At 39.8% G+C, this 21503-nt stretch overlaps 2 protein-coding genes across 4 annotated transcripts in view; both read right to left on the bottom strand.

The window, feature by feature from the left end:
• Positions 1 to 335: 335 nt before the first annotated feature.
• On the bottom strand, positions 336 to 2472 carry LOC105687867 (protein AAR2 homolog). Its single transcript, XM_012403778.3, has 6 exons — positions 2078 to 2472; positions 1775 to 1975; positions 1574 to 1689; positions 1327 to 1480; positions 986 to 1261; positions 336 to 864 (listed from the first exon to the last, which is right to left on the bottom strand). The coding sequence occupies exons 1-6, from the start codon at positions 2083 to 2085 to the stop codon at positions 456 to 458; spliced, it is 1164 nt and encodes a 387-aa protein (XP_012259201.2). The 5' UTR covers positions 2086 to 2472; the 3' UTR covers positions 336 to 455.
• Positions 2473 to 2604: 132 nt separating this feature from the next.
• Positions 2605 to 21503, bottom strand: part of LOC105687879 — a 54635-nt gene continuing 35736 nt past the window's right edge. Inside the window, exons 2-6 of one of the 3 annotated variants that reach the window (XR_002305788.2) lie at positions 7910 to 9196; positions 7618 to 7716; positions 6842 to 7531; positions 6002 to 6154; positions 4609 to 4750 (exon numbers count right to left, since the gene is read on the bottom strand). Coding sequence is in view for 2 of the 3 variants with exons in the window: in XM_012403820.3 (XP_012259243.2) it covers positions 4436 to 4750; positions 6842 to 7531; positions 7618 to 7716; positions 7910 to 9196 (2391 nt within the window). In the remaining variant the exon portion in view is untranslated. Of the gene's footprint in view, positions 4751 to 4989; positions 6155 to 6841; positions 7532 to 7617; positions 7717 to 7909; positions 9197 to 21503 lie in introns of those variants that run through there. The other 2 variants (XM_012403820.3, XM_048657181.1) reach the window with 2 other exon arrangements.

The raw sequence follows: 21503 nt of genomic DNA, 5'->3' as shown, positions 1-21503 counted from the left end.
AAGAATTGATCATGAGAAAATACATTATCTTCAGGGATGTCGTTGAATATTCTTCAGTCGTGTTAATTGGATATAAAAATGTAAATTTCGTCACAGCTGCAGAAAATCATTGAACTTCACAGTCCCGAACCAGATTCCAACTTCTCTTAGAAAAACTTGTGACCTAGTAAATTTTGTAATCACCTATTCGCGTGTGTTTGATTGATATCTAAATTGTGCAGTCGAATTCGCGTTCATTTTCAAAATGCATTCACTCCTGTAGATGAAACTCAGCCTACCTTTTGTTCTTTTTTTAAGTCGGGAAATAGGTTCAGATAATAGAAAAACAATTCACAAAATGTGCAATATGTATATTATTATGTAAAAATCCCAGCTGTATATAGACTCTACAATAAATATATTTGAAATGTTGATATTTTGTAGACTAAAAAACTTCTAAGAAGTTTGTAAAAATTTCAGTCCAGAGATACGACAACCGGTGCTTCGTCATCTTCTTCATCCTGTAAGCACGTAAAATCCCAGAAAAATTTCTTTGTTAGTCTATCACGCAGTCTAACTGCTTGCGTCTTCAGCCGCCCATCAACTTTTTCACTGGCTTCAATATTGGCAAATAAATTACGAAGATTGTGATAGACGAAATTATTACTAGCTACGATATCGCACAACATTTCTTCAGGCACGCATTCTACTTGAGCCTCCAGCGTATTCAGGAACTCCGCGAAAATAGCACGTCTCATTGATATCGCTGCATCTGCGCCACACAACAGGCCAACCAACTTTTTCCAATGTTCAAATGCATCCAGACTCTGTCCTGATAAAAAGCAGACGAATGCCAGCTGAAGCTCTCCAATTATTTCGATCGGGCTGTAAATTGCGTAATTTTGAGATAAAACGAATGCATGTTGCGTACTCCAATTTTTGAAGTTGTGGATGTTGAATGAAGTAAATACTGAACAGATCCGTTCATGATAATAAGATAACTTACTTTTTTAATTGATTTAACATGGCGTCCAAAGCATAGCTAGTATCAAGAGAATGTTGTGTTACTTCTGCAGGTGTTGCATCATCTGGGTAATTTTTTTCAGGTAGCTTAGTTAACCTGAGCTCAGTTCCTGGTCTTGGTTTCAATTGTGGAAGGAGCTGCTGCTCTCTATCTTCCGCGGATAATCCACTACGACGAGTTCGTTTCTGGACAGTCTCGCCCCCTCTTGGTCTTGAGGCATCGTCACAATTTTCCAGCTCTAGTGCCGAACGTATATACCTGCAAAATCATGTATGTTGAAACATTTTCATACCAGATGAAAATGACATGAGATTTTTTCATACCCACAAACTGGTGTGCATCGTTCTATGACTGCAGCATCAACTTTCGTTGTCAATCCCTTCCACTGTTCCCAAATATCATAAGGATATGGCCCAAGATACTGATCAAGGCTAGCTAGATTCTGCTTTAGACGATTAACCGTTTCAGCTGAAGGAGCTTTTAAAAGAAAAACAATTGTGCAATTTAGTGTAATAATTTAATGATGGCTGATTATGTTGATAGTGACCATAAAAAGTTTGTTTTACTTACCTTCTGTACTAATGTCCTCTTTCTCGGCATCCCAGGTCATTGCCAAAAACTCAGATTTTGTAAAATTATGAATAAAACCGACACGGGGTGCAAGGTCATCGAATCCATTAGCAGCACTATACGTTAAAATAAAAGTTACATATCTATAGTTGTTCCACCTTAGTTTCAAGCTACTGTGCTTTCATTAGTTTACATATTTACCTGTAATGAATGTAATGAAAACCTGGAGGGATCATTTTAACACCTTTGAATTTGTCTCCAGTATTCCAAGATTTCATATCCACTCCAAAATCTGTCCCAGGAGGCACATTCAGCAACACCAACGTAGCTCCCTCGATTAATAGACGCTTTGCTAATTCTTGATCCATCTCTACACCGTCCGTACTACTCATTTTTGGTGGTCTGTGTTCCGCAGGGTGAAAAATAATCGATTCAGTTCTGTATTTGTTATAACATCGATGACTATTTTTCAAAGTATATCTTCACTTTACCTGAAATACTAACCTATTCATACTGTTGACTGAAATTGCAATAATTGCAAGTTTCGAATATTAAGATTCAAACTAGTACCAGTTTTTTTTAGAGCAGTTTTATATATACAAATACATATATAAGAACATTGCGTACCAAAGGAATTTAATATTTTGACAGATCTCCCAACTAGTAAACAACGAATCCAGAGCAGTGTAGGTCTGAATTCGTGACATTCGTTGGTTCAGTTGTATATGTATGTACACATGTACGTAAACTTCCTAGCCAAAGTATGTATACACCTATCTACACTCAACGGTATGGACACGACACTGTACACGACTAGTCTGGATTTAGTGCAGATGGTTCATTCTAGATGCTTTCCTTTAGTTTTCTGTCTTTACCGACCGCATTTACATTGAAATCTTATCATCACACATGAGCAGAACCGCAGTATTATGGATCAGCGCTGTAAAAGGCTTTGATAGAAGGGAGACTTAGGGTACATCGTGCTCTAAGGGATATAAAATTACTTTTAAGTCTACTCTAAAGTTATAGAGTTCACTTTACGTAATTTCATTTTATTAACTTTGTCACGTACTCGTAATTTATAATTACATATTACTTCATTTACATTAAGAATCATTTAAATATTTTACGATATATCAACTATTTACATGGTGTGTATCGATATACAATGATATACATATCATGATTAGTCATCATAAATCATAATACGACAATAATACGTTGTTTCTCTTAATCAAATAGAGTATAATACAAACAATAGTAGCATAATCGTCGATAAGAATCCTGCGTTCATTGTTAGCCAAGGCAGAGATCTAAGACATTTCTTTTCAACTATGGTGCTAGTAATGATAATTATAATATAAAAATAATAGCCTCCATTGGGCAGCTCCGAAGCTTTGGAGGGGCACCAGAGTTTTACTGGCTGCACAATTTCAGGTTTATGAGCATTTTTCCTGCATACAATAATGCAGCCTTCTTTTCAGTAAAACAAAAACGCACGGGCAAACATGCAGACTATATCATTATAATTCGTTCAATTTTAGTTTGCCACAACGTGCAAATTTTTTTTTTTAGGCACTACAATTATAATATGTGATGTCATTCAGTCCTAGTTGGTTTTTCTCTTTACTTTTTTGCTTACAACTACGTTTGTTACATATTTATAAATAGATCACGGTTCACTCTGTGACTATAACATAAAGTTTATCGGATATTATTTATTGATAATAATTTTATTGTTATTAATAATATTATTATTTTTGTTATTATTAATATTAATATTATTATCATTATCGTTATCATTATTATGAAAAAATTGGTTGAAGCAAGGAACTGTGTAGTATATGTATAGTAATTTAAATCGTTATGGTATAGAATTATGTAAGTTGATTATAAATATCACTCCAACGCTCCCATATTAAATAAGTCGAATAACGAGTATAAAAGATTCAAAATCTGAAAATTTTCACATCACTCAATACATAGTTCATGTTTTTTTTTCAGCCGTGAGTAATACAGCAATAAATTAAAAATCCTAATAAATAAAAATCAAGTGATTATTAGAACTGAAAAGAAGTAAATTCAAATGCATCTTGGAATAGAGCATTGTAGTCCCTCTGATTGAACATGAATATGCTACATGGAATGAATCACCTCCGCAGCTACAAATTCATTTCCATGATCATAATCAGACCTGACTGGATCATAAAATAAAACTTAAGCAATAGATACTTAAAACACCTATTTCTTTAAGTATTGTACGAATAGATGAATCAGGCAGCCTGACAGAATGATCGGTTTTCATGATAATATACTACATAGATAGAAAAAAATATTTCGAGAGTTTTGAATTGAAAAGTAATCGAAAATAGCAAAAAAAGAGTATCTGCTATTTGTTTTGCTACGAACTGTCAATACCCAAGAAAAGTAATTGAAAAAACTACTATTAAATAATTCTCAAAACATTTTTTGATTCAAAAATTTTTCGCATACAATATTTCCTCTCAATGTTCAGTTTTGAAATCTCTTAGCTACCAAAAGTAGTGCAAGTAATAAGAGGTTTGCGTCGCAAACCCATTCTTGACATTGTGGGGATTTAATTAAATTGATTTCAACTATTTTCATTGCAGATATAACGTAAGACTAACTGCCTTGAATTTCGGCAGTCGTAATGTTTGGACGGTTACTGGTGAATTAAAAATTATTTGCATGTTTTTTACATGATTCCATGATTAATTATTCTAATGATAATTCATTGACAACGAAGTTCTTCAATACGCCAGCATAAGATCAGTGAAAAGTCATCGAATTTTTTTTTTTAAATATAAATGCTGTGATGCGACTTTTGACGTTAATAAACGTTCAAGCGTCGCTGGAAATTGGATGACTCTCGAGAGAGTCGCATTCGGCCAGAGCTTCACCGCGTCGCAGAGGAAACTCATCTGTTGAGAAACTTTCAGCAACCAGGGCAGCTGAGTCAATGCTATCAAAATATCTCGGTGGCCACGCAGAATTTGTTTGAAAACGTCTTGTTGGTGATCCCAAAATGAATTCAATACGAGTAGATCCAGTTACCGATGATGTTTCTTGGTTTAAGGAATCTGGATACATCGATGACTCGCTATGTCTAAAGCTGCCACTTGTTGAACACCAAGAACTCGGAGGATCAGTGAACCCCTAAAAAATTCCAGCCTCTAATGAACGATCTATATGAATTCGGTCATAACTTCCAGTGAATATATGTATTATATGTAAAACACTGATGAAAGACTAGATATGAATCGAAAGAAGAGTTAAGATTACTTTTCTTTCATCTGTAACATTTTCTAATTTGAATATTTTGAATAATGTATATACAGAGACAAGTTACTTATCGAGGAGAAAATGATTAGCTGTTCTGTAATGCAATTGATATGATGGACAGAAACAAAAATTATTACAATAATGTTTGAAACAAAATGTGTGAGGAAGTGATAATGATAAATCCACGGGGACAGCATTACAAATTGTGGTCTATGCTTATAATGTATCCCTTCATAATGATAGATGGTCAATGAACCGCAGGCCAAGCAGGTAAGCGTGTCATTCGGATTATGTGAATTTATTTGAAGAGAGGTGCCATTATTGTATTATTGAATTTTCCGGAGGTGGCCGTATCCATGATCAGGCATAACTAGCAAATAAATAAAACTTGAGCAAATAAAATTGCAACTAAAAAAGAGACACATTCAATATAAGAAAGAGACTTGACATTCACGATGTGATGAATTATGATTCCATGAATGTTTTCAATTGTTGGTGTACTAATTAAATCGGAGTCGGCAATGAGGTGTTTTGTGTAATATCGCGTCTCGTCGATGTCCTATGATCGATTTCGATTCAGGGATTTGCATCAATTGTAACAATAATGATAAAAAGGGATCAAACCAAGTAGGATAAGGGCATTTCCGGGATCTAGAGGTCATCTACGGAAATTTATTTTCATGCACTACCAACTACTACTACATACCAGGGTTTCACCGTGGGTTCAACGAAATAAAAAGCTAAAATCGGATTTCCTTGACCAATAACGAGACAAAAGCTTCATGTATCAACAAGATGAAGAGTAAGATTTTGGCATCATTTTTCGGAAAAACCGACTCTGCTCGTCAATGAATGTGAACGCTTTTTTTCAACCATGAGGAGAATCCCGATATCAGCGGCGTGCAGATGCTGAGTAATATTCATCAATGACATAACGCAAGGTGTTACCCCTACAACCACTACTCTCCATCAGATTTACAGATAAGAATACGTATAATTATCGTATCAGGCTACAACCAAAATTCTAAAGGCGACATAACTGAGTGCTAAATTCTACAAGCTATACGGCTTACCACATCCATGAAAAGCGTTGAAGCAAATGATAATAAAATAAGCATAACTTACGAGAGAGCGACGGACGGACTGACGCGAGAAGGGGCCAATTATGTTTTGGCCATTTTCATTTGGACGACTTGGGGACGGGCTCGAACGCACGCACACTCGCTGCGCTCCAGATCAGACTTTTGGTAGAAGTGGATGGTGGTTGATTGATTGGTGCTATTTAATTACAGTTTTGCTGTTCGTTAATGATTATAAAAGGATTCTTTGCATTCGTCATTTATGAACGTTCCAACGTCAGTCAGTCGGCGGGTCACACAAATATTGGCTATGCTGGTAGTAGGCAGAGTCGGATGATCGCTACGCCATATACATGAACCATAGAAACTGAGTATCGACAATATTTTCAGTTTTTTTTAGAGCAAATCCTATCTCTGGGTAGTCTGGGTAGTGTACTGAAATTTAAAGTAAAAGTGGAGTGATGAGGCTATCGATACTACGACCGAAAGTAAGTAGGTAAGTAAGTAAGTAAGTAAGATTTACGAATATCTGTATGATGATTTAAGTGCTTCTGGTGATGATCGATTGAGGAAATATGACATTGTGTAACAAAATGTAGGTTTAGTAAGATGAACCGACGTGATGTGAGGTAATGATAAAATGACCATGAATTGCCAACTTTGTAGAAGGTGCGGTGAAGGTGGGTAATTCTTTTGATCGAATGAGTCGTAATATCTGACTGAACAGAAATTAGCGAATATACTGATGAATAGGAATGTGTACGACCGAGCCAAGGGATGATTTTGTCCCATGGAAAGGGTGGGTAGCCCTGCCCTATTACGCCGGACCGTTAGACAACGGTGACTTCAGCCAGCTGCTCCAAAAAAATTGCTTTGCTGGTCGTACCTTTCCTGTGTCAGATTCAACGACGGAGGGTCGAGCTAGACTGTGGGCACGACGTGCAGGTGCAGGAGGACGTCGTGGAGGAGTTCCCGGCGACCCTCCAATCCCACTTGACTCCAAAGAGTCTCTTGGTTCTCTGGCACGTGAAAGGGACGATGATTTGTTCAAAGAATCTCTTCCCGAGTTATTATTATGTCTGGGCAACGATTTATTGAGTGAATCTTTGCTACCAGCTTCTTTATTATTATTACTCAGAGTTCCATTTCCGATAGGCGTTGACGAATTTCTTGGTAGACTTTTATTCAGCGATTCGCGACTCGAGTCCCTTGTTTTCGAAAACGACTTTCCGCCCAGACTATCCCGGCTAGAATCACGTGGCTGTCTCGTCGTCAGAGATTTTAACGATTCTCTGCTGTTGTTACGACCGTGGGTGGGTGGTTTTGGAGCTGCTTGCTTCGAACCGGGGAGTGGGATTCGACTTGGTCTGCGACGAGGAGAAGGTATTATTTCTTGGTGGTGATCCCGTGCGGATTCAGTGCTACTACCGGGCTCCAAGCACCCCTGATCGCTTCCTCGGGGCAACTCAATGTCACCTTCGCCCGGATCCATTTCTGTCGGTGGCCGATGCTGGAGGCGCTCCAAAACTCGCACTCGAGCTCGCGTGCCTTCCAACTCAATATTTCTTTCCTCCAACTGAAAAGCGGAATTGTCACTGTTCAGCCAAATTCATGCGAGTAGTTTATAAACAAAGAAAGTTCGGGCCTCGACGTGATCGTTACCTGAAATCGGAGGTCGTCGTTTTCCTCTCGCGATTTGTCCAAACGTTCCGTTAGCAATCCCGAAGTCTTGTCAGCCTCATTCAGTCGCTCCTGCAACACCTGTGAATTAAAAATATATTATTTTCATTACACAGTTACTCGAGAACCAGACAAAGAGAATTCGAGAGTTCTAACGACGCTGACGAAACTTTAAACTCAATCTAGAAATTTTGCGTGCGCTCAAGAAACATCGATTTAGTAACGGAGGGCAATCATCTGGTGTAAGTCGCGTAATATTTCTAACGAAATTCACCTGATTATGGACGGTAGTGGTGATGAGATGCCGCTGTAATTCCAGTGTTGAATTTTCGTTTAATATCGCCTCAATTTTTTTCGAGTCGACATTCTTCACGTTGCGTACATCCTTTGGGGAAATAAGTACAGAATCTAAATGCCCCAGTCTGGCTCTTGCCGCTTCGGAGTAATTTTCACTATCGGTTTTTCCCTCTTTACTGCCGATAATTGGCTGGGCAATATTAGCGAGAACATTTTTCTCGATAGTTCTAGTTCTGAATCGATTTTTATGAGATTTGTTCGAAACGACGGAAGCAAAAGCCGATACATTGCTTCTGATATTGCCGGGAGACTTTGGCGAAGATATCGGCGGTGGACTAAGCGGAACTATTCTCTGAGCGCCGGGAGCGTATATTTCCGTTTTAGAGTCTATCTCAGCTCTGAGTCGATCTTCCAGACCATTTCTCAATACCGATAACGCCTCCAACTCAGATTGCAATTCCTGAGCACGTACGCGGCTCGATATAGTCTCTGCTTCAAGTTCGGTGACTTTATCGAGTAAATGTTCCCTCTCCCTTCTCAGTTCTAAGATCTGAACTTTTTCCTCTTCTTCAGCCCTAGCTTCTTCTGGTCTAGCGACCTTTTTCACAGCCTCAAGAACATCAGTCGATAAGCCAAGTTCCTCCGGTGCGGCGCTTTCCAATCTACCTTGAAGACACTCAACTTCCTCCCTGAGCCGGGTCCCTCGCCGGTGGATAACGTCAAGAAGATTCCAAAGTTCATCCTCCGCTTCGTCCAGGATTGGGCGCGGACTAGCTGGCCTCGGTATGGCCGTTGAAGCGCTATCCTTAGAAGAAGTTTCCGTACTGAAACCGGAGTCCTGTACCGTAGCACTGTGTTTATTGCCGCCGCTATGTGAATTGCTCCGACTTCTCGGTAGCGACGATGACGGTTCTCCTTCCCTAGCGGGTATTCGTCGTCTGACTCTGCCCGGTTCCCATTCGGCGATACGTCGGGACGATGGGCTAGTAAGGGGTAGCGGAATGTTGGTTGTCGAGGACATCACGGACGCCGAAGACGCGGACGCCGAGGCGGCCATCTTGTGCCTGAGGTTTGGGAACGTCTCGATGACGAGGTCCCGGAACTCGAGAAGGGCGCCGACTTCATTCTGTAGCTCCTGTAGGGCCACCAAAGACTTTGCCTGTTCACTTATCAGGTAATGGAATGGTCCAGGTCGAAGAGGCAGACAGTCCATACCACCGCCTCCGCTTATAACACCACCCTCCGTCGATCCACTGCTACATTGCTGAAACAGATTGCGGAGAAAATATCCACATCAGTCACGAGTCGTGTGAAATTTCGGGTTTTGAGATTTTCGGAACTTTGTAATTATTCACTCGGTAATAGTTTGATGCAAAATCCGCAAAAGCTTCGATATTGCAATAATTATCGCGGTAACAATTGCAGCACTTGTCTCTGTCCATTGAAATTTCGCTTCGATTTCGCGTATGTACTTGAGTTTCGAGGACTCGACTGAATATATCAACCGTAACCGGAGGTTCAACTTGAACTGGAAATGAATTTATTCCGGTCTTTGGAAGCGACCTCAGTACACATCCTAACCCTGCCAGTAATATGAATATCTATACAATCGTCACATTGTGTCTACTAGAGTCTTGACTGAGTCACGCAAAATATTTACTTTGTCGAGTGTCTCGGTATATAATTTATGAGCTTGGTACTTAAAACGTAACTAATTGTAAGTGAGATGAAAGATGTAAGACAAATATACGAGAAATTTGCGACATTAATTGTAATATTTTAACATGTATGCGATGCGGAATTCAGTAGGTCGTAATTAATCATATATACATACGTCGCAGGATTCATTCCCAGCTCACAAAGGATAATTTTATCAACCGTACTACCTATCCAAGCCTGTTGAAAATCTCAACAACGAACTATTCGAATTCAAAACGAAATAAAACCGAAAGTGGCTCAGAAGATACAAATACGTATCTACAGAAACGTATTTCTATACGCGTGTATATTCATACAGCACGTAGGTAGCTGTACCTTCGACTTACAATTAGTTAGCATTCAACAGACCTATATAATGATGACTCATTTCAGAGCGTAGGTTCATATATTGGGCGAACTAATCCGGGCGTTGATTTATTTCTCTTTCATTATTGTTTTATTTTTTTTTCTCTTTCTCAGACATGAGAAAACGCGTATCTCACGATTACGCGACTAACTTCCTTATAACAACCCGACTTTGTTTCGCATTAGACAACTTGGCGACATGCAGAATTGTTGGTTTTATGATCGTCGAGTCATGAAGTGAAATTCGAAACTTTCATGCACACGTGAGTACCGCGACCCGCTGCCGGCGTATAAAGCATAATCTGCAATACAACCACGATAATGAGAAGTGAAAGAAGAACGAAGGAAGAAGGGATGAGAGGACATAAAAAAAAGCTCTCGATTCCGTCTCAGTTTTAGCGACACCGACTTCTTGCCGACTTCGTCTCCAACAACTCTTCAACGATTCCGCAATTTTCAACAGCAATTTATTATCGTCTTACAACGAAGGGGGTTCAATTTCGCTATAACCCACATACCTGTACGTTACGTACGGACGTCTCACAATACCGAGTTTCCCTCAACAATTCAGTGTCTCGATGGTTTTCTAAAATTGTTTTATTTATTTTATTCATTCTTTCTCTCCCCTCCGATCCTGGATTATAATACACGTTGGGATCTAGGGCTGATATTTTATACCTTGAGCACGACGCGTTACAAACGATTTATTGCATTCGAAAGTACAGTTTCTATTTCATTTTAACATACCCGAGACAACTGACGTACTTACATATGTATTAACGAAAGAAAAAAAATTACCTCCAACAACGTAGGTTACGCTCGGCTCTGAACCTCACGCATTTCCTCAAGTATTCCACTCTTTTCCTTGCATTATATACCTAATCACGCCAGGTCCACGTGTAGTTATGCACGCGTGTATTTTACCGAGATCAGGATATGTAACCTAAGAGAAGAACGACTTATAACGTGCTAGAAACTTCACACACAAGTATTCTGGGTTTACTGTACGTATACAAGCGGTCAGGTTTACGACTATAAAATCCCGATTCCATGATGCACTCTTGCAGCGTTGCTGATATAAATTTGTTTGGACGTGTAACAAACGTAACCACTGACTCGTAACGGCACGTTTCACCTTTCAACCTCAGTTTGAACTTCGGGTGGCTGCATTAACGTCGGATGTAGTAATTATTTTTAACATTTACTTTCTCAAAATTTAAAACGCAGGACATTGGTGCAGGCCACACAATCGAGGAACGCGAATTATGAAATAAAGCGAAGGCGTTTTCGTACATGTATAGGCTAATATACCTGATAAAAGTCATCAATATCCCTTACAATTGTATAACGTCGCGTGTACGCTCCTCGGTTAATTATAACGCGTGCGTTGGCGGAGGAATCGAAGCCATAAATAACGAATGGTGTACGAATAGTTGAAAGCTTTTTTTTTTCTATACGGATTTTATTTAAAGCCCTTTAAGATTTTCAGGGCGATTCTAGGATTTCCTTTCGCGCTATCGTACCAGCCAATCAAATAACACTGTGCGGGGGTTGATTTTTTGAATCGTCACGCAATTTTTTTTTTTTTTCCTTCATCAACGTGCCAACGATTCGCCGGTAAAGAATGACCATCAAAAGACTCTTTGATGACGATCTTACTACGTGGACGGAATAAAGCTTCATGTATTACGGTGTAACGCTTACTTAATTAAGATTTGTACGTATATTATACAATAAAGGTGAATCGGAATGCAAGACGAACTGCTGCAACTTTCCAATTCACGCAATCTACGGAATTTGTTGATTCACCTAATTGTAATTATTTACGCTGTAATTAAGGAAGTCATCGTTGTCATTTGTGCGAATGACGGCCAGTCCACATCTTTCGACCGACGATTCGCTTCGTACTGTCTTTCACGATTTTCATCACTTTTTCTTCTGCCTTTTTACTCCGCAGTACTTTTTTATCTCGTAATCTGGTTCCTCCGACGCTGTATCCTACTTTCAAGTGCAAATCATGCAGTTCGTACCAAATTAAGATTAATAACGGAAATCCAAAAGGACATAAGACAAAGTTGAAAAAAAAATAATCCTCGTTACGATCAGCGATCATTTCAAATCCACCCTTATGATTACCGATCATCGAAGTAATTCAAAAATCTCAAAAAAGTTCGTACCAAGAGTGGGTCATCATTTTAAATATTTTCGGTGCACCGACCAAATGCCTATTTCTTGTTTTTTTTTTTTTTGGCACGAACTCTGACGCACGATTATCCGAACTTTGAAGATATTCCACATTATTTGACGATGTTTTTTTCACCGCCAGTTCAAAGCCAGTTACCACGATGCACGTTACATCGTGGATCTATTATTACATCGGACTACATCGAGTGTGATTTTTACACGATTGTTTATTGTTTTTGATACTGTATTATATACTCGGGTTCATTTCATACAGCGTTTCGATTCCCACGAATCGAATAATATCGCGTGTGTTATGAATTCAGGCGAAAATGTATCAAATTAAGAAATATGTACGCTTACGATCACCAACACAGATTTATTTACCTGTCGCACACTCTTCAATTATTATTAATTGGAATATAAAAGGAGAATAAGGTTTACTTGGTGGTGGTGGTGGTACACGTGGTACAATAACGCACGCGTTCTACCGATACACGTGCATAGTTATGGTATGGGCGGGTTAGGCGATCCGCAGCGCAATTAGCCGTATCTAAGAAAGTGTAGCCGATGGCTTAACGACTTAATTTGTGTCAAGAAATCACAGTGCAGTAATTACATGAGAATAAAAGGATATTTTCGAGGGACTGGTAAACGGGATTATAATTTACCTTACACACACAGTCTGTATACGGTAGACGCTTACCGGCCCCTCCCCCCACGTAAACTACGGGTTAAAAATTGGTCGTGTGATTCATCGCATCGTAAGTGAGCGTGCGGGGTTTGTATATATTTTACATAATCATTATTGCAAACCACGTATGAATAATGGTAATTTTGACTTCACGCTCCTCAGTTTTTTATTTCAATATTTTTGTTTCGTTTTTATCCTTTTCCTTTTCACGTGTGTACGTACATACATGCACTGTACATGTGGTGTACGCAGATAGATAGGTGTATACACGTTGCAAAACTGTACGCAATAATATCTCGCGACGGGTTACTGGATTTCGGGAACGAAACGCACGGTTGTTTTCTGCGTTAATTAGAACAGAAGGTTAATGAGAAGCCGAGATTTTCAAAGAAGCGTAACAAAGACGATTATAACTTGCGAAAAATAGATTTAAAAAAAAACTAGATGGGTATAGTTTTCACAACAACGAATTCTCGGTGCTTTTTTAGCACAGATTATATTTTTTTCGCAAATATCGTTGAAACTATACATTACTGAGAAGACGTCGTTCGGGAGTGTTGTGGGTTTTGATCCTTCGATCGGTCATAATATAGGCAAATTGTCAGTAATGATTGTACGGGTTAAAAAATTGAAAAAATTATCAAGAAAAAATTAATAATAATGACCGAAAGTCGAATCAATTACGTATTCGCAATGTGATGCAATACCATATAATAGTATACCTGCAGTTACGATACGTGGGTATATGTATACCTATAAATGTACATATGCTGCTTTTATCATGAAATTAGGAATTGAGAAATGTCTCATGTAACGTCAGTTACACGTATGGATATTCGAGCGTAATAACTCCGTAGATTATAATCAATGCCGTATTTATAGGAAAACAAAGTATGAAAATTGCGTGCGGTATTCGGTACGCAACAAAAACCCTGTTACGTTCTTACAATATTCCTACCAGCCCATTACATATCGCAACGTCCTGCGCTGCATTTACGTTGTTCTGCATCAGCTTCTCGAAAGCTTGTAATAACTACATCGTTAACGCGAATTCCAAGTTCCAGGACAATAATTTGATAGTTTTTTGTCCCTCTTTTTCCCAAGTCCAATAAAGGAATACACGCATTGATTTAAAAAAAAATGTTGCAACCGCACACGCGATAGAATATAACGGTAGGGCAATCCCGATATAATAATCCGATTGCAGAAGTTGACAGACGTTCGACACACGTGGTTTTGAAAGTAAAGAATTCACTAGCTAGCTAGGCACGTGCTCGACTTATCACGTGGTTTCAGTCAAGCCGTCGTCACGGACTGTATAGCCGCACAGCTATTAACCGTCACGTACGCGCCGAGTTCCCAAGTTGGGGTGAAAATTAACAGACTTTAGCAACGGTAGATGCTTTAGAAACGAGAATAGAAAAAAAGGACGAAAAAAACGTCGAGTCGATATATTGCATGACCGAGGTTTTAACAAAACTTTGAATTACTCGTTTTTTTTTTCTTTCAGAACTGAGAATTATCGAAAATTTACTGAACATGAGGTGCTGATAATTTCTTTAGCGACGAAGGTGACGTTATCGCACTAATTTCATCGGTTAACGACCCGTGAATAGAACTTGGAAAAAGTGTAGAGGAGAAAAAAAAAAAAAAAACGCCCCACACGATCCACCAACGGAGAAATAAAATATCCGAACACATTGCGGACGATTCGAAATTTGAGTGCAACGCGTGGCGTGAGTGGCAGCCCGAGGAAAGCCTGACAAATCAGTTCAGCTGTATAAAAGTCGGATGTAAGTCTGGCGGCTCTCTCCACTGACTCTACGCTCGTCGCCCATCTTGAAATACCAATGTAGGTGTACTACAGAGATATCTCAGGACTCTTGAAAACCATTACAATTTATAACTTTATATACCACGGGTTTTTATGAATTTCAAGTACCTCTACGAGTACACTTGTACTCGACCGTGACTGTAAAGAACCCCTCCAAAAAAAATCGATGAGGTATAAACGAAATTTTTGAACCTTCACGCCCGCATCTGTGACCTGTGACCTGCGATCCGCGCAGTCTGTGGGGATGTGAAGATTTTCGAACGGTGAATAATTCTTTTGAGGGTGATGATCTCGTTTATTTTTTTTTTACATCGAGAAGAAAGGATCGGATGTCGCGTTTTCGTAACATCGCAAATATTTTGCAAAATTTTCGCAACGTCATCACGACTCCGCGAAGTCATCTCTGGTCCGGTTCCTTCCGCTTCGAGCGATGATATAAACGCCAAGGTGCAATTCGCAACGAATGGACTCCGATTTACAATCGAAACGCAGGTTGACTCGCGGAAGTGCGACGAGCTCGATCAAGTTATGTATATATATGTAGGTATAGATACATGTGTATAATACATTAGGTACGTGTACGCGACACTTTGCATTTGTAAAGAGTTATATTATACCCGTTTAGTAAACGAGTAACATCTTAGGAAGCTGATGCAGCAGCAGCAGCACAGATAGCAGAGTCATTAAATCGAGGCGTAACTCAGGTAGGTTGCTGCAGGTGGAGAACCGCATTGCGTATCAATTATTTTAGTTGGCAAGTAAACGGGTACGTTGGCGTCTCTACATTCAAAGCGGTAGCTCGATTTGCTCCAGGTTGTCACGTGAAATCGCTGAAACAAAAGTTAACTTTCAACCTGCAACACCTTTTCACAATAATTGATTCCAGAGTGTCATTATGTCGGCATAAAATTATAACGATTCTCAAAAGAAATCGAAAGTGTAAAGATAATGGTTTATCCAATCTTTCATTTTCATTATTCGGTCGTTGTTCGTAAATTCGTTTTCTTCTTTTTCACTATCTATCCGTTCATTTGTCGAGCGTTCCAATTTTTTTCTCTCTTGTCCGTTTGCCTTTTTCTAGTTCAGAAGCCGCTCCAAGTCCTCCCCGCGATTTCTAGAACGTTAAATTTCCGTCGTGTCATGTTTTCTATTTGCTCGTCCATTCATCGAGACTGATTGAAGATAATTGGATCAAAAGTCGGTACGATTTTCGACGCTATTCCGTCTTTTCGACGACGCGGTGCAAAGTCTGTGCGAAAAAACTTCGCAGTCATTCGCCGGATTAGGAAAGACGATGGAACAGTGGTTTCGTCTTTTCAAGGGCTCGAGATATACGAACAAGCACGCACGCGGTATGATTCATCGGAATCTTCGGCCAAACCAGCTTCGCAGTTCCTCGAAAGGTCGTCCAACCGAGTATCGGGATACCGGGAGGATCCTCCGGTTTCGAGTGACCTTTGATTAGAGAAATCACAATCGAATCGAAGGTATTAAAAAATTTGCAATGAAAAAAATCAGGAAGACTTTCCGCGCGTCATATCGATGACTAATAGATTACAATTGCGTTGCCCGTATCGCAGGTACTTTGTACAGGTATACATATATATATATACATACGTTAGCGATACGTATGACGTACATCTTAATACATAGGAGAAGTTGGCGGAGTCACAATGAGTTTCAAGGGCGATTAATAATTGCGAAATAATTCTCAAGCGAGAAATGCTCGGAGCGTGGGCGTGTCAAGGTGGTAAGTCAGCGTTCTCTCGATGTTCCATTCATTACGGGCAATGACCATCTCTCTCCACCGTAGTTCGGTGTCATTATACGTATACCTACGCTTTTGTCCGACGCATAATACTCCAGCGTCTATCATAAGTCTATCTGCAGTTCCACAAACTAAATTTAAAACCTCGTCGCTCATTTACACGCCCAGAGGATAGTTTCACGAGGGGCTAGCCGCTCTCCTCCGGTTCGGATATACGCGTGTGGTGTAAAATCGTAGGAGGACGAAGAAAAGGGGAGCGTAGAATACGAGGAGATCCTTGGACAGATGTGACGATGGTTTTAATCGGAGCAGATCGTCTGGAACGGTGAGATCTCTCGGGCGTCTGTTTCTAAGAGTTCCTTAACCCCGTGAACGACGACGACGGCATTGCGGATGCCCTACGCGCGCGACGTATATCGTACATATATGTATGTATTATACATGTAAACTTACGTTGTATGTACGTACGTACGTCCGCGGTAAATAGCCAGGTTTGTTTAACGTAAGCAAGTTCTTTGCTGCTACGTTGATAGTGCTGCTGCTGCTGCTGCTGCTGTTGCTGCTGCTACTGTAGCTGTTGCAGTACCGGGCTATAAATAGGGCTACGTGTTTACACGCTACCAATCAGAAGTAATTGTTGATTACGGTGTAGAGAAAAAGAGACCATCGCAAGAGACCTTGCCCTGTAACGTTGTAAAATTGCCTCGCCTCACGTCGTCGCGAGTTGCCTTATGGCTATTTAATGATATCCTATATGACACATTTTGTAACAAGTTTGTAAGCATCTCATTCTCGTATACATGATTAATAAACGTCAGAGTAGCTTACGCAGCTGATCGCAAGTGACGAGTATGTAACTGCACACGGAAGCACGCTTCATCTCAATCGTGTACGATGTTTCAATTTTTTTTTTTTCAATTTTTTTTTTTTTTTTTTTCATTCCGTTCGCCTCACATTCTCGGCTCCCGGTGTAAACGGATTCAGGTCGTTTTTCAATGGACGAATGGGTATGACGTTACGTAGCTGGAAACGGAACTGATCCGCGAAACCGGATGCGAAACAACTGGGACAGCCGGTTTTATATCCACTTCGGTATACGTTATAGTGATAAAAGCAACGGATTTGTCACCCGCGCACATAATCATACGAACATAATTGACCAGAAACTGCGGACTAACCATATTCACAAGACCGGCTTCGCTCGATCCGATCTCCTGTACAGACTTTCTTTATCCGAATATATTCGGAATATTTACGGGGTAACCGACACTTGATTCGTTGTGGCCATTTTTTTTTTTTTTCACATATAAAACAGATATACATCAAAACTTTTGGATGAAAATTTGAACGTTTTTCGGCAGTTTTTAGTAATTTTCAAAAACTCCTCTTTCGATTGATACATCTTGGATTTAAAAGTACACAACGAGATATGTTAGATTATAAATACCTATTGATAATAATAACGTACTCCGGGGTTTATCATAGGTTTCTATATCGACAGAGTCAAGAGCGTCGTCGGACTCGCACGAGGGCGCGAAGACCCCGCGGTAGGGCTTCTTCCCAATAGGATTTTCGTTTCGATACAAGGAAAAGTCCGACAAAAAACGTAATCGAGCGTAGTCCCCACGGCTTACCACGCATTGATTATATTATGCCAATTATGGAAGAAAGCTGCGGTTGTGATTCCTTCGTTTTACGCGCGATACCAAAAATTTATTCCTCTCGACACCGCGTGCCGTAAAAATAGGTGTTCAAGTGTTGAAATTCTTCGAAGTTTTCAGGGAGAAAGAAACGGAATACCAGTCGACGCAGATCCGGAATTTTCTCCGTTTTAATGATACCTCCTACGGGGAATTTTACTCCGCCGATCAGATACTTCCGATCAAGGTTATACGCGGCGAAGAATTGAGAATCACGAGACGGTGAGAACTGGCATCCGACGTTCACGAGACCTCTGACTCCTATACCTCTGACCCGCGACTGCTGACCGAAGGCGTTTATTGGCTGGAGATTAAAATCTGATCAGAAACAAATCTCATTTCTGACAGGTATCGCGTTACATTTATACCATACCTACCCACCTTATGTACCGATAATATACACGTAAGTAACCGGGCAAACGTCTTTCGAGTATCCAGTTTTGCAGTTTGAACGTTGCGATATCCGCACTCGATCAAATTTCATTTTATTATTTTTTCCCTCTTTATCGCGATCGGTTTTATTCTTCTGTTCTACTGACACGTTTTTATTTTCGGATTTCTTTTTTATTTGGAAGCAGGTCATCCGGAGCGAACGACCGCGCTGTGCGATCGAAACGGAGATTTTCGAATTTTCGAAATATTTCCACCTAAAAATGAGATACCCTACCGAACCAAAATAACTTTGATGCCTTTCTCACTACTACGCCAGGATTTCTATCCTCGCGGACCACCCGCGATTACTTTTGATTGCGAGTGACGAATGAAGAAAGACTAAGCCCATCACCTGTCCGAAGAAGAAAGATTTCTCCAAAACTTGATTAACGTTTGTTCCTCGCCGCCGAATGTATTAAGAAAGAAAAAGAAGAAGAAGAAGAAAAAAAAGGAGAAGAATTTCTACCGCGTATGATTGACTCGGCTCGTATCCGCGATGCGAGTACATCCGCACGCCTACCATATAATTTGGCATCCGCATCGGTAGGCGACTGTAGTATTGTAAGTACGAATTGTTTTGAAATTTTGGCGAAAGTAGAGGTAGGAGAATAAATAAAAATAAAAAATACATATATCCCATTTACGACTCACACTAGAGGATTCCGATCGTCGCAATGAAAATTGGATCAAAGGTCGAGGGTGAAAGATACTGAAATCTGCAGTTGGAGAAGAAGAAAATTTAAAGACTAGAAATTCGGGATGATCGATGCTCGATGCTTACGGTTATCGATAAGCATCCGTGACAAGCTTCCACATATACATATCAGGCCATGAGAAAATATATTATACATGTACAACAAAGTAACGCGGAGAAGCCGACATCTGTACCGCAGATATCAGATATGGCGTCGGTCTGACAATTGTCGGATAATTTACCGTTTGAACATATATGTTAATTTCAATTCACATACATCGATCACGGATACAATCAGATACGGTGAATCAATGTGAAAAATGTGTCGAAGTTCAGCGACTTTTTGACATTCAAATTCACGATTTGAAATCGATCGTCGGCAACATCCGTCGGACCATTGCATGGATCGAAAGGTCTATCGGCGATCGTTGAAAATCAAACCGGCGTGTGAGAGAAAAAGAAAAAAAACAAACAAAAAGAGGAAGAAAAAAAACAAACAAAAAGAGGAAGAAAAAAAAGAGGAGAAACGGATGACATTTTTGTGACGTTTAAACAAACCCGTACAGAGTGCATCTGTAGCTGATGCGATGTCGCATACGTGTAAAATAGCGTTGGTACTCCGCTATAAGCTGGACACCTTGTGTATATACGCACACTTGTTTTCCGACAGAACAGTAACGCTAAGTGATTTCTAACTGTAGCTTTAACTGGGCTGAGGGACTTCGGGTGAAGAAAAGAAGAAGAAGAAGAAGAAGAAGGAGGAGGAGGAGAGAAGAAGCGAATCGGTAACATCATCAGCAGCAAGAGTATAACTGTATCTAATCGAATCACCGTGTCAGAGGGAATCACTTCGCCATAACAGATCAAAGTGTAACCTGCACAGATAGCGATGTGTAAAGATTTCGTTTGAGAATTATAATGCTAAAAGTACACAGATCGTTTTACCGATTTTGAATTTCAACGCTTAAGGTTACACCGCGTGCAGGTATAATAAAAATTAAAATTACACGGGTATTGAACGGAGTCAAAAAAACGGGATGTATATTATACGGTAAATGTTTTTCACCACTAGTGAAACTGCAATCATCCACCTCGACCCACGTCAGAGTATGATACAGATATGATACGTTAATACCTACGGCAATCATAATCAACGGCCAATACCACCGTCATCCAGAAACCATGATAAATATGTTCCCAGAAATTTTGTTACGTCGAGCCAATCGATTGGAGGTTTCATGTTGTAATATAACAACCTCACACGTCAACCTCCCACGTCACTTTTCTATATCAAATCCAAAATACCGATGAAATGCCGCAAGTAGAAACCCAAAATACAAAAAAAAACAAAAATCTTTACAGCTTAAAAGAAAGTCGACGAAACTTTTCACATCGAGTTCATTCTACGTATTTTATCAGATAATCTAATCTAATCCTCGCAAGTAGATATCCGATTATCATGCATAGGTACGTATCTATACACATATATGATCTGATTTCATCGCATCGATTTGCACGTGCATAATTCACCGCACAGCTACTACAATTTTAATGAATTTCGCAATACGAATTGAGGAATCGTAGGTAGATTCATATGTACGGTGGTTATATGACCACAAAAATATATATTATACAAATATGGTCGATTCCACCTTCCCCTGCTTTTTCTATTACTAATTTTTTCCATTCTGCTTACGGTGTTACACCGAACGCGTATTCGGTACTGCACGGATCGATCTAATAAGGAGTTCTTTGAACCATCGAGACTGCTTCTTCGGTCGCTCGCGCGGCTCATTGCTCGAGTGTTCATCCGTCTTAATAGCCCGAGCAGAGTTGCTGCTGCTGCTGCTGATCCCCCCGACTGACCATGGACCCGTTATTCAGCCGTGATCTCGATTCTCAACCCCCTTACATTCGATTGAACGACATGTTGTTGTATAGCTTAAAAAAATTATACGCTACAGCAGACGCCGATCGTTTGCTTCATCGGTATTCGGTACATAGGTATATAGTTACCTAAAAGTGAACGCGTTGCACTTGCGAATATATCATCGGTCTACGTGATTTTTGACAATTATTTTTCAGATAAAGAGATTATAAAATAAGAGGAAAAAAAAATTTTTTTTTCGAACACGAATAACAACCGTGACGAAACAAAGTCCTGTTAAAGATACGTACCTACGTGCAATTTTTATTTTCTCAAG

Source organism: Athalia rosae, chromosome 6 (genome assembly GCF_917208135.1).
Source record: "Athalia rosae chromosome 6, iyAthRosa1.1, whole genome shotgun sequence".
Classification (NCBI taxonomy): domain Eukaryota; kingdom Metazoa; phylum Arthropoda; class Insecta; order Hymenoptera; family Athaliidae; genus Athalia; species Athalia rosae.
This window is presented reverse-complemented; position numbering and strand designations above follow the sequence as displayed.

Coding starts and splice junctions, on each gene's coding strand:
- LOC105687867 (XM_012403778.3), bottom strand. Junction 1,481..1,573: donor AGAGGACATTAGTACAGAAG/GTAAGTAAAACA, acceptor TTCTTTTAAAAG/CTCCTTCAGCTGAAACGGTT. Junction 1,262..1,326: donor CGATGCACACCAGTTTGTGG/GTATGAAAAAAT, acceptor ATGATTTTGCAG/GTATATACGTTCGGCACTAG.